The sequence below is a fragment of the Stegodyphus dumicola genome, chromosome 8, assembly GCF_044657685.1.
Source record: "Stegodyphus dumicola isolate Sdum_Otavi_A_Nest chromosome 8, ASM4465768v1".
In the NCBI taxonomy this organism is placed as follows: domain Eukaryota; kingdom Metazoa; phylum Arthropoda; class Arachnida; order Araneae; family Eresidae; genus Stegodyphus; species Stegodyphus dumicola.
Window position 1 is genome coordinate 159,670,121 of NC_140775.1, and position 15,977 is coordinate 159,686,097.

The 15,977-nt window shown below is 31.6% G+C and overlaps 1 protein-coding gene across 6 annotated transcripts in view; it reads right to left on the reverse strand.

Annotated features, from left to right (window-relative positions):
* LOC118181931 (transmembrane protein 243-like) overlaps nucleotides 1-15,977 on the reverse strand; it is a 53,744-nt gene that overhangs the window by 5,258 nt on the left and 32,509 nt on the right. For all 6 annotated transcript variants that reach the window (XM_085822646.1, XM_035351167.2, XM_085822644.1 and 3 more), the window contains 3 exons: nucleotides 4,953-5,003; nucleotides 3,063-3,164; nucleotides 2,824-2,969 (listed from right to left, as the gene is read on the reverse strand). In XM_085822646.1, the coding sequence (XP_085678772.1) occupies nucleotides 2,850-2,969; nucleotides 3,063-3,164; nucleotides 4,953-5,003 (273 nt within the window). In that variant the 3' untranslated portion in view covers nucleotides 2,824-2,849. The remainder of the gene's footprint in view (nucleotides 1-2,823; nucleotides 2,970-3,062; nucleotides 3,165-4,952; nucleotides 5,004-15,977) is intronic.

Sequence of the window (15,977 nt, forward strand, 5' to 3'; positions counted from 1 at the left end):
CGAATTAACGACTTTTGACTGTATTAGAAAGATGCATTCATGATTATTTAAAAAATAAACTATGTATGAAAATAGAGTAGAAAGTACAACTGTTTATTACTACTAAGTTTGCACTTTAGTAGTAAACTAGAAGAAGAGTTTTCATTTAATATTCTCTAAAGCAATAATCAGCAATAATGAAAAGTGTTTAGAAATACTGATTTTGAGTGTATTCTTTCTTTTGGATGGTTAATTCAATACAGTTTAGATTTTATGATATATAACTGGTGGGGAAAAAACTTTCAAAATGGATAAATTTCAGTGTTTTGAAAAATCAGTTGACTTTTCTTACAAAGCATTCTAGGACTGCAAAATAGTAAAATGCAAAAAAATATAAGAAAAACATTTTATAAAAGAGTGCTGTTCTAAAAAATTTAACACTTTCAAGAACAACATGGGTTTAATGTGAAAAAATCAGCAACATTTATATAAACATTTAGCATTTTTTAATTTTATGGTGCATAAACCAATTTATCCTGGTAAGAATAATACATTTATAAATTATTTGATAATCATCATTGTGTAAACACATGCAAAAGCTCAATCAAGGGTAAAACTTGCAATAAATTACATTACGTTTTGAATCGCAGAATACGTTTTTCCGTGTGCGTTTAATGTATAACGGAAGGTATAAGCTAAAATTATCTAATTATCTATTTCAGTTAATGTTGATGATTGTGTTGTTCCTTAATCTTCGAATTGGATCTGGCTTATTATTTTTTGCAGACTGTAAGAGCAATTTTATAAAAGTAAGCTTGAACTTTCGATTATGTCAAATAGAACTTCCGATGCTGGAGCTCCCAAAGGATCTACAAAACGAAAGTATGTTTCGATGTCCATCAAACAAAAAGTGGAATTGCTACAAAAAATGGATAAAGGCATATCCTTTGTTTAGCTAAACGTTCCAAATCTGTTTATCAATTTCACGCTACTCTGTGCGCCCGGGGGGGGGGGGGACGTCGCTGCGCGAAATGAACTGGAAGTTCATCTGTCAGCACTATCGTTATCTTCAGGGCAGATGTTTTTATTTTATTCGGCTTATAATTCCTTACTAAATGCAGTATTTCCTCGTCTTTGATATGATTTAAATCAAATTCCTCGTCATTATAAATATCATGAATACAAATCAAATAGTTTTCTGGTTGCAATTTTCTAATTTCGACTATGCGTAATGTATGCTTTACGTATGCGCGCGTTGAAAGAAATGTTTAATAAAGTAAACAAATAAATATTAAGCTTTTTCTTTTGTAAATTTTTATACCCTTTAGATCATAATTGCTCTTTATTTCATAAATTACGGTTTCATATTTTTAATTTTATAATTTCTGCATGCCATCTTACCAGATTTAAACTGATGATCTATAATCCGGAATCGCCGAAGTCCCGACGAGTCCGAATTAAAGACTTTTGACTGTAAATACCAGGCTTGCAATGCATCATTACATCCTGGTATTTGAGCAAATTTTACAATTGATGACCGCAAAGTTTAAGATTTGCCAAAAAAAGATTTAGTGTATGCATAAGTAGCTAGTAGCAATGAAGAGGTAAGTACTTCTTTTTTTTATATTAAATTATTTCTTCCTTTTTTTTATGTCTGTGTTACAGAATTAACTATTAACTAATGATATTTAATTATTTGCTCAATTCAGTCCTTTTATTGATTTAAAACATTTAATATTAGTAAATACATTATTTTATAAATCTGGTAATTTTGGGAACCATTTCATTGCCAATGCATACAGTTATAGTTAAATAGGAGGAAAATATATCTTTTACCAACAGCTCTTATTTGGAATGAACTGTCTCAGGTAATGTTACTTGTCTTACTATGCAGTCTTTTTGGATTCAAGTTATTAGCTTTTGAAAATTGGATTCAGTGCCTACAGCAAATCTTACATGTGTTATAAGCACACATACGACTATACTTTTTAATCATCTTCTTACACAGATCATACAAAAAGGTATGAATCACAATATATATATATATATATATATATATATATAAAAAAACTTTCCAGAAAAATATGAAAGGTATGTTGCAAGACATTTACTGACCATTATATTCTTCACTTTCAAGAACAGTTAACATAATACAATAACTGACTGGAATGAGGGTAATCTGTTGCAGTTGTATTTGAAGCAAACAGAAAATTATAAGTACATAGAACAAAATATAATAACAAAGTGAGAATAAGAAAAGTTCATTGGTGCCTAAATATTCTCTAGCCTCCTAGCAGTGGTTGCAGAAGTCACATCCAAATAGTACAGTGCACGTCTGCCAATGGCGGTGGTCCATATTTTGCCACAGAGAACAAAAGGGGGACCACAGAATTGTCAAATGGGAAAGATGTTTCAATGTCTAAGCAATCATAATTAGTTGTACAATGGGTTAAAGCAATGAAAACTTCAAGGCAGATGAATATCAGTGGACAAATTTATTTAATAGCTACGAATTTTGATACAAAAAGCTGATAAAAATAACTCAGAATTTTCCTTTTTTTTTTTTTTTTTTTTCTTTCTTTCTTTTTTTTACATTTTTTAATTGAAAGTATCTTTTTCAAAACTGCCTCGTGCAGAGCTACACCGCTGATATTCTAAACCTCAAAAGTAAACAGAAAATATTAGTTAATAAAAAATTGCTGACAGCCGAGTTACTTAATTTCTTTCTTTTTACTAACATAACACTTTACAAATTCTAATGCACTTTTATCAAATTTTTAAATTCTATATTTTAAAATCAGCTGAGGGATTGACAATACCTGAATTTCAAAAACAAGAACTTACTTTCACAGTTAGAGAGCATGCATTTGTCACTCCTCAGTGAAGAAAAATGAAAGGGCACAAATGCTGAGAAGTACTACAGTGAAAGCATTATAATAAATTAGCAACCTAAATTTAGGATGAAGGTCACCTTGACGATACCAATAAATCTGAAAATAAAGACAGGTATTAGTTGTAGACCATCTCAATAACATTTTCCAATAATAAATGAGTAAAAGCATATGTATTTGCTGTATACTAACCAATAAAAGATGACTGAAACCGATGAGTGAAATGCAAAGTGCAAAATATATATTTAATCCCCGAGGTGGAGTTCGAGATAAAAAGGCAGACAGCAATGTAACCTGCATATAAGAATATAATATATATAAAATATTTTATGCACAAATATTTCAAATGTTCATACATATTAACCTGAGCTAGCATGTATAATTAAAGTAGTACACACTTGAAAGTTACCCAAGTGCAAAATAATATCTATTAAGTTCAAAGATTTCAATATATAAAAAATTTTCTCTCTAACTCTTTATAAAATGAGTTATGTTTGCTTCATTAACAAATAGGAAATATTTAATGATGTGATCCCTCACTCACAGCCACTTTGACAATTATAAAATGTGTAAACACAAAAATAAATATAAAAATATGCATGTAAAAAGAAGGATAATAAAAATAAAATGGAAAATTTTTAAATATAAAATAGAAGACAAAATGGAAAATATACAATTAAACAGTAGAAACGGGAATGCTGAAACAAACAACAGCACCACATAGCAATAAAACGAAATGTATACAAATATAATTTAATATAAAAATAAAAAGGAAGCAGCAGTGTGAAAATAAAATTATAAAATAAAAAAAGGTCTTTATAAATTACTTTATACTACTACTGCATCATGTGCATTTTGAAATCAATTACATATTACATTTCATTTTTGATTTACATTTTTTGGCTTTTGTTCTTCCTATATTACTGTGTTAACAGAAAGCACCTGATTAGTTTGTGGAAGGCTTACACTGAAATTCATATACCATAATTCAAATACCAAACAACAGGATCAATACAATGCTGCAACAGCAGTAACATAAAATAAAAAGGAAATATATGAACCATTCACTTTCAGACTTTAAATCTATGTCTATGATTTTTAAAATAAATCAATTAAAAAAAAATTTCAATTTCACCTGCAAAACAGGTTCCCCCCCTTTTTTTTTCGTATTATTATGCTTGGACAGTTAAATAATTCCTGTCAGTGCACATGTCTACCATTACCTATTTTTCCTTTTCATAAAATTTTCACAGAACATGTTTTTATTTATTTATTTTTATTTTTATTTTAACAGGTATAAATATCTTACTCAATATTTTATTTAGAATTATAACTACTTACATAATTAGTCACTTTTGTTAAATATCAACTTTGTTAGTAAATGTAAATATAAATCATGAATTTTCATAGTTAGGGTATAACAAGGTATATCTTTTCCAGAAGTATTTTTTGATTTATAACATCAACTTATATGCTAAAAATACAGTAATTAATAACTGCAATTAATTGATGCTATGATCTCTTGTTACAATGTTTAGTCAGCTCTTTTATAATTTGTTAAAAACAACTAAACACAGCAAATCAAAACTATAATTTTTTTAAGGTTCCTTATAATGAGATTTTATTGTACTTTTAAATAGGCAACAGTTAATTAAATAATGAGAAATTGATTAATTATAAAAATTTTCAGGAACTACTCTTATATACGCCCTCACTTGGCGACAAATTTCTCGCCAAATATTTTTGGCACGAAACTCCACAGTGCCATATTACTATCTAATTTTTTTCTCTACATTTCGAACTTTAAGCCTAAAATGTCTCAAAACATAAATATAAATCATTAATAAATATTAAATGGCCTAGCTTTAATATTATAATAGTAAATAGTTTAGGAATGCATTTCAAAAGTTAAGCACATTCTCTACATCATTTCTGCTTACAAAATTAAATTACTTCTAAGAACTGTTCTTTCCCCCTCCCAACATAATAATATAATGAGAAAAATTTTAATTTTGCATGTTAAATAGATTCAATTATACAATATAAAAAACATAAAAAATGAACAGTATTGTAATAACTTACCACAAATATCAAAGTAGTTACACATCCAACAAACAGGTTAATAATTTTGTCCTATAAATAAATAAGAAAGAATTTTAAATGCATTACAAAAGTGTTGCTTGTGTACAACAAAAAAGTATTTCTACCACAAAATGGTTTCCTAATATTTAGGGAATTATGAATACAATAAATCTTGCGACATATGGTTAATATATAATTCCCATTTTCTTATAAAAATTTTACTACAACTCCATCTACATTTTGGTACAAGTTTAAATCCTAAAATTCAAGACTCAAAATTTTAATAAACAAAAATTTATATAATCGTTCACAATTTATAATAATTTTAACCTTTTTAAAATAATTATGCTTCCGTTTGGGAAAGGTTAATATGCCATCTAATACTGGTATTTGCAACTTTAGAAACCATATCTGACTACTTATCACTTGTTCCTAACATGCAAGTGCTTCATAAATTTATACGTTTATATAGATCACACAATCACAAAATATTACTTATTAAAAAAATCTCACAAAAATCACATACAATTACTTGCTTATAGCAAAATGTCCACTATAAATTACTAATAATAAAAAGATGGCATGCAAAATTGCAAGAAAGTAAAATAATTATAATTTTAATTACAGAAGTCCAAAATCTGGACATCCAATATTCGGAATTCCGGACCACCAGCCGAAAAATAAATAAATAAAATAAAACAATATAAAAAAATCCAACCCTCTCCCCTTGCAGAGTCTAGGAATGAAAAATGATTAAAACTCCTCTTTCTGTATGCCGTAAATGCGATTCTTTATTTGGGCCAGCTGACATTTCTGCATATCACATTTAAATACCCGCGGACTACGAAAGTGGCACCGTGGCCAATGATAATAAATAATTAGTGTTATAGTGCTGTCACCCAGGATCTCACTTTCGTTCCTTTAGTGGTTGTGTAGGATATGCATGCATTTTTCTATCTGGCTTAACAATAAACCCAATGTTGCCATGTCTACATGTCATCTTACTAGATAATAGTAGATAATGAGTTTAATAATAATAGTTTAATCTAATGACCTAAAATCCGGAATCACCGACTATTCCAGATTTGGAACTTCGTATTGTACTTTCCAGTTCAAGTCCGGTTTAGGGGCCCTGCAGGTGCGATACTCCGCAGGTGTCCATCGCAGGTGGGAAGAGCTCCGAGCTTGAAACGGGCCGCCGTCATGCATAAATACTAATAACAATAAGATGAACTTCTCATTGAACAAGACTTTCGTATTAATTTTTTTTTTAAATCTTGCATGCACTAAAATCGAAATAAAAGGATTAGTGATAAAAATTATATAAGGGGATCGCGTTAGGAAGCCCCCATCTTCCAACCCCCGAAATTCCTTAAACTCATCCTGTCCTTATTGGAGAGATCTATGCGCTTACTCACTAAAAATGGCGAATCTAATCAACTAACCAGTAAAAGTTTAAATTTTAATTGTCACTCAAGACTTACGCGGCAACAGCTTTAAGAAAAAAATGTCCTTATTTGACTATACAGTTTTTTTTAGCATAGAGAACAACTGCCTTTTACTGAAAAAAATGTCCTTATTTGACTGTACAGTTTTTTTTTTTTTTTTTTTTTTTTTTTTTAGCATAGAGAACAACTGCCTTTTCCTGAAAAAAATGTCGCCAAAGATCGCCAATCATGTACATTTGACTCAAAGATTTAACCTAAAACATAACATAGTACTATTTACGAGCTCATAACACTGGATCTGCTTGACTGTCGATTCCAATTCCTAGTTTTCCAAGAAACAAGAAAATTTGCGAGTTACCTGGGGAATGACACACGGAATAGACACTACGGTAAGTTGGACACAATTTTCTGCAACACATGATCGATAAAGCAACTCAAAAAATTCTCTTATGCAAGATAGCACTCTCGATCACATGCAGGATAGCTTAAAAATGATAAACTGATCATATTCTTTCTTGGTTATGCGTCTGCAAAGGAAATGACCCCAGCGGGGAGCAAGATGGTGCAAAACAGGTGGGCGGTCAAATTTAAGGGCGGCGAAATGATTATCAAACATATGTTTCTGTAAAAAAGGACGGCCAATTTTAATTTGCACGACGGTCTAGGATCGGCAGAGCCATTACCTATTCTTCAGCCCTCTTTCAAGTGACTTGCACCTCCGAAAACCCACCAATCTAGACTTCAAAAGACTGGTGATATTTCAACGCCATCTATATCCAAAAATCGTGAAAATACACAAAAAGCTCAACGCTCATAAGACTGAACCTATGCCAAGTCACACCTTGGGGGGGGGAAAGAAAGAAAAAGGGGAAAGAGCACTGGCTTCTACATCCCAAATAGCTGATTTCGAACAATATCAACAATTTATATTTCTTCAAGACACCGAATGTACTAATCTGAGCCTACGATCTTTATTTATGAATTTTGGAACAGATTTTGGGCTGAAAGATCTGAGATAAAAACGGTCTTTGCATGTAAGAAACATCTCCTCACATAGTAAGAAACAAACATTCCAATATATTAGCAAAATCAAACCCCATAGCGTTATCTACTTACATAAAAATGTTAAAATTCCTGTGCAACGATTTCCAAAGTATCAGCTCTAACGTAATCTAATATTGTAATGAATTTGTGTTACGTAACTTTGCCTAATTGTATATTAATATCTACTTATGTTTAAATGTAACAACTCCAATGTATAATATTCCAGTGTTTTCTCAGGAGAAAGAGCATACAGTCAATTTATAACTTTCGATTCAAAATTTAACCCCCTCGATCCCTTTGGTGTCGCCGCAGGTCTACGGTTTAGGCTCATCCAGTTAAGCATTAATATAAGCACTTCACGCGAGCGTCAAACTTTAGCTAAATTGGAGCAATACCTATTCCATTCTAGAGTGAAATCTCTGGTACCCCATGCACTTTTGTATGTTCACCTGTTCCATTACATAATTATAAACCTTGTTTATCTAATGAGCTTGCTAAGCTAATGAGAGCGGCATCTGGGTGTCAATTTACACAATTCCGGTCCTAAGTTAATTGATCCTACACATACACAGTATTATTTTTGTGACGATTTTGTGCATTAAAAATCTTACTCATTATTACATTATCAATTTATTCTGCATTCTATCGATTGTATGGCGCTATCGATTCGGTGACGGGTGTCAATGCTACTCCCCGTCAATCCAACGCATTGTCCATCTTATAAAAATACAAGCCATTGTTTCTTTTACTTACCGACTTCACATCATCTGCCTGTTCAGAAAGTCCACTACTATTTACTTCACATATCTCTATGTCTGTTTTTTTTGCGCTCGTTTTTTCTGAGCTCTCTTTTTGTGCATTCATTTTTTCTTCGCTCTCTATGTTCGTTTCCTGTTCAGAAAGATTTTCATTCTTCGGTTCATCCTCCATATCAAAATAATATACGGTTATTTTTTTCCCTTGTGTTAAAAATGTACTCACAAAACATCGAAATGAAAACTTATTCCTCTACTCAACGACGAAATTTCGCGTGCATACTGCTGTATGATAAACACGCGCTAAAATGCGAAATCTATCAAATAGGTATTTCCCAGAGAGAGAGGGGCAACCATTTTAATTTATTTCGAGCATTCAGCCCGAAAGAAGAGCTATTTACAGATCTTATTTCCGATTATTCCACTCGGAAGTTATACCTTTTTTAGTATTTCAGTTATCGAGTGTTTTTCTCTTAAACAATACCAAAATGGCAGATGTGATTTCCCTTCCTCTTTTTTAATGAGCTTTTTCAACTGATTGTTAACATTTTTAATTGCGACTAGAAATAGCCGAATCCAACATACTCACCTCATTAGGACACATTCTGGGCAATAAATTCGGATTAAAAAAAATTCTTAAAATTATCCTCGTCTTAATAAAAAAAAAAAGAGGGTACATTTATAATTCAAACTAACATAGTTCTATTTTTACATGCATCTACGCTGTTGCCATTCACAAGTTACTAAAATACTAAATGCTAAATACAGACATTTAAAAATTACTGAATATAAAATGTTATATCTTCCTAAAAAAAAAAAAAAAAATCTGAAATGTTTCAGATTTTAAATTACGTCCAAAGGGGCGTTTTTTAACATTTTGTGTGTTACCTTTCTTTATTAAATATCATGTTCCTCGCACTTAAACCATAAGATCCAGTGCAACAGCAATATCGCAAAATAGTTTTAAAACGAGCATATCTTTAGAATTTCCGATACAGAGACTCACGCGCTGGAGATAAAAATGTTTTTTCTGCACAACGTTGCCATTGCTCGCTTTGAAATCCTTGAGTTTGTTAATCAAAAATTCGTCAAAGTTTTAAAAAATAGGAAATCGATCATAAAACAAATTTCAAATTTCAAATTTGGTCTTCCACATGCTCATATTCGTTGGAGGATTACGTTATTCAAAATTCGATGACTCTATGTACCGTTATTTTATGACAATGTGAGAAATATACATACATTTACGCAAATTTTCATTATTTAATTTCTTCAAATATAATGCAGGACTCTAACATTTTATGGCAACAGTTTGAAAAGTGAACCGACATTTATCCGTCCGACGCAAAATGCCAAAACGAAACTAATAGTCCTTCGGGATTCAAATCCCTTTGGACTAAAAAAAAAAAAAAAAAGAAGAAGAAGAAGAAGAAGAAGAAGAAGGGGGGGAACCTTCAAAAGTTTTTTTTTTAAGTCCAAAGGGGCAATTTGCCCAGAAGGACTATTAATTTTGGCACTTTGCGACGATTCACTATAAACGTTGATTTAGTTTTAAAATTGCTGCCACCAAATATTATCATCCTATATTATATTAAAAAAATACATAACGAAGAATATGCATAAAAAAGTATAATATACTTTTTATAATACATATGCTTCTCGCATTGAGATAAAACAACGGTACTTACAGCCATCAAATTTTGAATAACGTACGTTTCACCCGAATATGGGCATCTGGAAGTCCTTATTAGAATTTGTTTTATTATCTATTTCATATTTTGTAAAACTTTAACTAATTTTTTATTCACAAACTCAACGATTTCAAAGCGAGCAATGGCAACACTGTACGGGAAATAAATAAAACTTTTTTTACTTCCTCATACGAAGTAAAAAGGAAATATTGTAATAGCGAAAAGTTTCAGGCGGCATATTTCAGCGAAAACATCCATTTTGTTCGCTATCGAATGCAATTTAGCGATGTTTTTGCGTGATATCTGTACGTAAGGAGAGAATAAAAGATTCTTTTCCTCCAAAACATGATAAAACTGCTTTAAAATGAATTCTGAAGAGAATTTTTCGTGCGTCTGTGCGAACCTCGCATAACTCAAAAACGAGTAACCTCAGAACGTTGAAATTTTGTATATAGGACTGCTATAACATGTAGATGTGCACCTCGTATTTTGGTTGCAATCGGCCGCACCAAACGTATATAAATACATTTATATATATTTCCACTTTGTTACCTGACTCAGTGATCTCAGTTTCTTTACTCTTATATGTTTGTAAATTGTACATTTTTTGCTTTCAAAATGATTGAATTATGTTGTTCTTATCTTCCAGTTAAGGTTTTTATGTCTTTAGTAAATCTGTATGCAGTATTTTTAGAATTATCAACAATTTTAAAGTTGTTTAGGTGCCACTAAGCCCGATAGGGTTTTTTTTTTTTTTTTTTTTTTTTTTTTTGATGGCGGCCATTGCTTATTTACATTTGAAACAGCAGAGTAGTGGATTCGTTGTCAATTTAGAGAAACTTAGCTTCGCAACAACAAAGATAACACCTTCATTTATTATTGCGAATTAAATCATGCTTAATCCTTTCTGGAATTTTTTCGAGGAAATAAGTGTTTAAGATTTACTTCGTAATTTTTAATGCAGATATTTTGAGTTTTTATGTATTTTTGCCTTGTCGCGAAGTGAGAATTGAATTCATTTAATGAGAAATACTCAATCGTTCCTGAAAAATGTTTCTTTTTTTTTTGTTTGCTTAATTTCTTTTATACATCGTTCTAGCTTTATTATAGTATTTGAGTAGAACACGTGGCAACGATTAGATAATTCTTTAAATGATATAAATTTTGTGCATTCTGAGTTATAATATGAACGAAATATAATACTGTTAAGTGAACCTAGTGCCAGAGTGTCGCTATGGTAAACAAACAGAGTGAATTTTAAAGAATGCATTTATTCTAGTGTGGTTTATGCGCTGTCGGCGAAGTAGATTTAATTCAATCCAATAAGTTTAAATGAAATGCAAGAAGAAACGCGTATAATTTAATATTCCGTACAAGGAACTCATGTGGTGTACACATCAGATTGTTTTATCTCCTAGCACGTATGGTTTAAATGCGAAGAACATATTTAATAAATAAAAGAAAAACGTTAAAAAAAACGCCCCTTTGCGCGTAATGTAAAATTTGAAAGCTTTCAGACTTATTTTTAATTTTATTATTATTATTTCAATATCCCGGCTTTCTAATCACTCTCCGTCATCTAGTTCTTTGCTTACCTTCCCTTGTTTTTGAGGCGGAGTTTGATAGTCAATCTCTTTGTTCTTGAGAATATCCGCTCTCTCCCTCTCTCTTTTTTTTTAAATACTGTCAAAAGTCGTTAATTCGGACACCCATAATCCGGAATGATCTACATTTCGGACCTCAAAGCTACAAAATTTCTGCGCATGCGTCACTTTGACGCATGCGCGTAAGATCTTTACGGCTGCGCATATGCGTGTGCGCATGCACATAATACGTTTACACATGCGCGTTTAATGTATAACGGACGGTATAAGCTAAAATTATCTAATTATCTATTTCAGTTAACGTTGCAGATTGCGTTGTTCCTTAATCTTCGAATTGGATCCGGCTCATTATTTTTTGCCGACTGTTAGAGCAGTTTTATAAAAGTAAGCTTGAACTTTCCATTATGTCAAATAGAATTTCTGATGCTGGAGCTCCGAAAGGATCTACAAAGCCAAAGTATGTTTCGATGTCCATCAAACAAAAAGTGGAATTGCTGCAAAAAATGGATAAAGGCATATCCTTTGTTTCTCTAACCATTCCGAAATCTGTTTATCAATTTCACGCTGCTCTGCAGCGACGGGGGGGGGGGGGGACGCCGCGGCGCGCAATGAATTGGAAGTTGATCTGTCAGCACTATCCTTATCTTCAGGACAGATGTTTTTATTTTATTTGGCTTATAATTCCTTACTAAATGTAGTATTTTATCTCGATGTACTCCGTCTTTGATATGATTTAAATCAAATTCCTCGTCATTAAAATTCGCTTCCGATAGTGAAGAAAGTGACACAGAGGTTATTGAAAACGAAAAAATTTCGATTGACAAATTAGTCGGTATTCTCGACACAGCAATTATAGGACTTGAACAGCGGAACTTTGTAACTGAACAAGAAATTATGTCTGTTTATAGAATTAAAGAGAAAGTATTATCACATAAAACGAAGCAACTTAAACAACTGACATTGAAAGAAATGTTTAATAAAGTAAACAAATATATTTTAAACTTTTTTTGTGAATGTTAATACCCTTTAGATCATAATTGTTCTTTATTTCATAAATTACGGTTTCATATTTTTAATTTTATAATTTCTGCATGCTATCTTACCAGATTTAAACTGATGATCTATAATCAGGAAGAATCGATAATTCGGAATCGCCGAAGTCCCGACTAGCCCGGATTAACGACTTTTGACTATCTGTTTTGTCTGCATTAACTTCTTGTTATATTCCTCTGATATTCTCTTCGGCAGCTGAACTGTTGTCTTTAGCTTGACTAATGTCTTTTCTGTTTCTTCTAAATAACGTTCTTCCTGATTTCAATATATACGATCTGGACGTTTTATATAATTCTTTTTCAACTACTTGCTTCCAGCGATTATCTTGATGTACCCTAAAACAATCTCCTTTGCTTAACAATCGTAATGTTTTTGTATAACGTTCATACCATGCCTTCTTGCTTAATTCTTTCTTGGTTGATTTTTTCTTCTTTTACGTTTTTCACAACTTGAGGTTTTAACAAGTTTTCTGATGTAGTAGAATTGTTCTTGTTCTCCTCATAAGTCACTGAGCTGGTTATCCTAACATCTCATTTGTTGGAGTGTTCCTCTGAGCTAACAATGCTAAGTAAGATTCGGTATGATCTGCTCTAGCTTTCTTTAACAATTTCTTCGCCGTTTGTACTGAACGCTCTGCTAATCTATTCGACAGCGGGTGGTATGGACTGCTCGTTGTAAGTTTAAATCGGTATTTCTGGACGAATTCTTTACTTGCAAACTGAGATTTCATATACCTGATCACTGTCTCTCCTCGAGTATCCGGTAATTTGGAGATTAAAAAAAAAAGGTTTTAATAGTAATCTACAATTAATAAGTATATATCTTTATTAATCTCAAATAAATCTGTTCCAACTTTATACCAAATTAAATTAGAAACTTCATGTGGTATCATAGGTTCACTTATGTTTTTGTTCCAATATTCATTATACTATATAGAACATTTCTGAAATTTTATCTTCAATCTGCTTGTTCATAAGTGGCCAAAACAAAATATCGCTAGCCATTTTCTTGCATTTTCTATACCAGAGTGACCCTCATGAATTAAATTTAACATATCTTTCTGTATAGATAAAGGGATAATTATCCTTCCTCCTTTGAAAAATAAGTCATTTCACTGTCAACTCCTCTCTAGTTTATAGTCGATGTTTCCTTTCTGGCTAACCTCCCAGAACATATTTCTGTAGCATCACATTCAGTTTCCTTCTTCAATTCATCAATTTTGTCATCAGATGCTCGAATCAGTGTACAGATTTCTAGCATATCTTCATCATTATCTTCTTCTGTTGTACTCAAAATTAGTATGTCTTTCCCCTTTTTATAACGTACATCTAGATCATACTTTTGTAAATTTAACAGCATTCTTTGCAATCGCTGAGATGCCTTAAAAAAGAGGTTTCTTAGTTATGCTTTTTAATGGGGGATGAACAGTTTCCACTGTAAAATATTTACCATATATATAAGAGAGAGATGAAATTTAGAACATCCAAAAGTATAGCTAAAAGTTCTTTTTCAATCTCAGCATAATTTTTCTGACTCTTCATTAGAGCTCTGGAAGCATCTTTAATTTTCTGATTTTCTTCTTTTAATCTTCTGATGAGCTCTGGGAAATGCTCTTTTATCTTATGAAGATATAATCACTATCTTATGTGATGCAGAATTTGTTATAAACTCCAGACCACTTTCTCATATGTCAGAAAGGGATGGTGAACTCATACCTTTGTCACCTAATTCATTTTTGCAAGATTTTCAGCAAAGTGGTGTTTACAACTTTGATCAAATAGATGAATTTGTTCTTAACAAAAGAATTAAATACCATCAACAATCGATCACAGATATCCAGAAAAGATTTAGGTTTGAATACCTGAATCTCTTGATTAAAAGAAGTGACCACAAGAAACAAATTCAACTTGGTGAAGCTGCGCTTTTAGCAGTGATAATGTAAAATGATTTTTAAGCCTCATTATTGAATTGTGACCTGGACAAGACTATGTTACCAGGATAGTTTGTCTATGAACATTTATGGGAGAATTAGAGACTTGTTAAGCATTCTTTAGAACTGAACTTATAAAAACTTTTACTTTCTGAACTTTAAAAAATTACATGGTACTTACGTATTAACGCAACCAGGCCAAAATTCGCATAAATTGACAAATTTGGCGACCCTACTTACGGCAACCCTACGTGTTATACGTAGTTTTGTAAAAAGAGCATGTGGAGATTCACAAAATTTTCCTCCATTTTCGTGCAAATTTTTGTAATTTATGAGAAAATAGCAGTGTACATGGATAAAGTCAAGAGTGTGCGCAATGCCATTTTTGTGCAATTCTGGGATGTTTTTTTAAGTAAAAATAAGTCGATGCGTACATGGTTATGGCGAATACGGTTTTGAATGACTGCTAAAAGCAATAGCCAAAAGATTTCCGCCGAAAAAATAATTCTGCAACTTATTCAAATTCGAAACCGGAAGGGTTTAATTGCTATTTTATATTTTAAAACAAAATAATATAAAAAACTGTAATAAAAATTATCTGTAATTAATAAATGTACATTTTCTTTCTATTCATACTTTTTTACTCAAACTTACAAATAGCGCCAACCTGGTTGCGATAATACGTAAGTACCAATTACATTTTCGATTGTAAAAATTTTGAAATTTTAAACAGAAAATGTATATAGTTTCTTTCTTTTCCAAAAATATTGCATTGTTTTGTTGTCTGCCAACTTATGGTTGCTTTTGTTTATTTTGTTTAAGTGTTTACGGCAAGGCCTTGAGGGCTATCTGCCTCAGGGAAGGGATGCCTTCGTGGAAGACTTTCTGAGGGAACTGGCTCGTATACACATTACAGATGTGTGGAACCACGAAAACACCCAGCCCATTCACGGAATTCAAACCTCAGCAATTTATGGTTACAGAGTTTCAAATTACATTCAGTTTGTAGTGAATGGCAACAGTTCTTTTTTTCTTTCTTTCTTTTCTTTTCTTTTCTTTTTTTTTTTTTTTTTTCTTTTTTTCTTTTTTTTTGTTAAGAATAGTTTTTGTGCCATGTGTTCTACAATAAACGTTTGTAGCTAGAATCAACAATTAGTATTCCCATTGCTTTTATTTTGTTATTAAATGATTGACATTAATGTGCATTTCTGTCCTTGGTATTCTGGTTATGTAATGGGTTGAATGGCATTTCTTTTGAAAAAGGAATAAGAAAGAAATATAAAAAAGAAAGTATAAGAAAAAAAAATATGAAAGTATACATACATCCAGAAGACCAAAGAAAAGGACCTCACGAGCAACGGGCGGTTTGCACAGCATCACTGATATAAGCAGCAACGCTTTACTTACCTGAATAAACCATCAATGATTTGCCAAAACATTGATAGTTCACCCTATGTTCTGAAAGAACATACTGTATAATGTTTTCTGGTTTTCTTTATA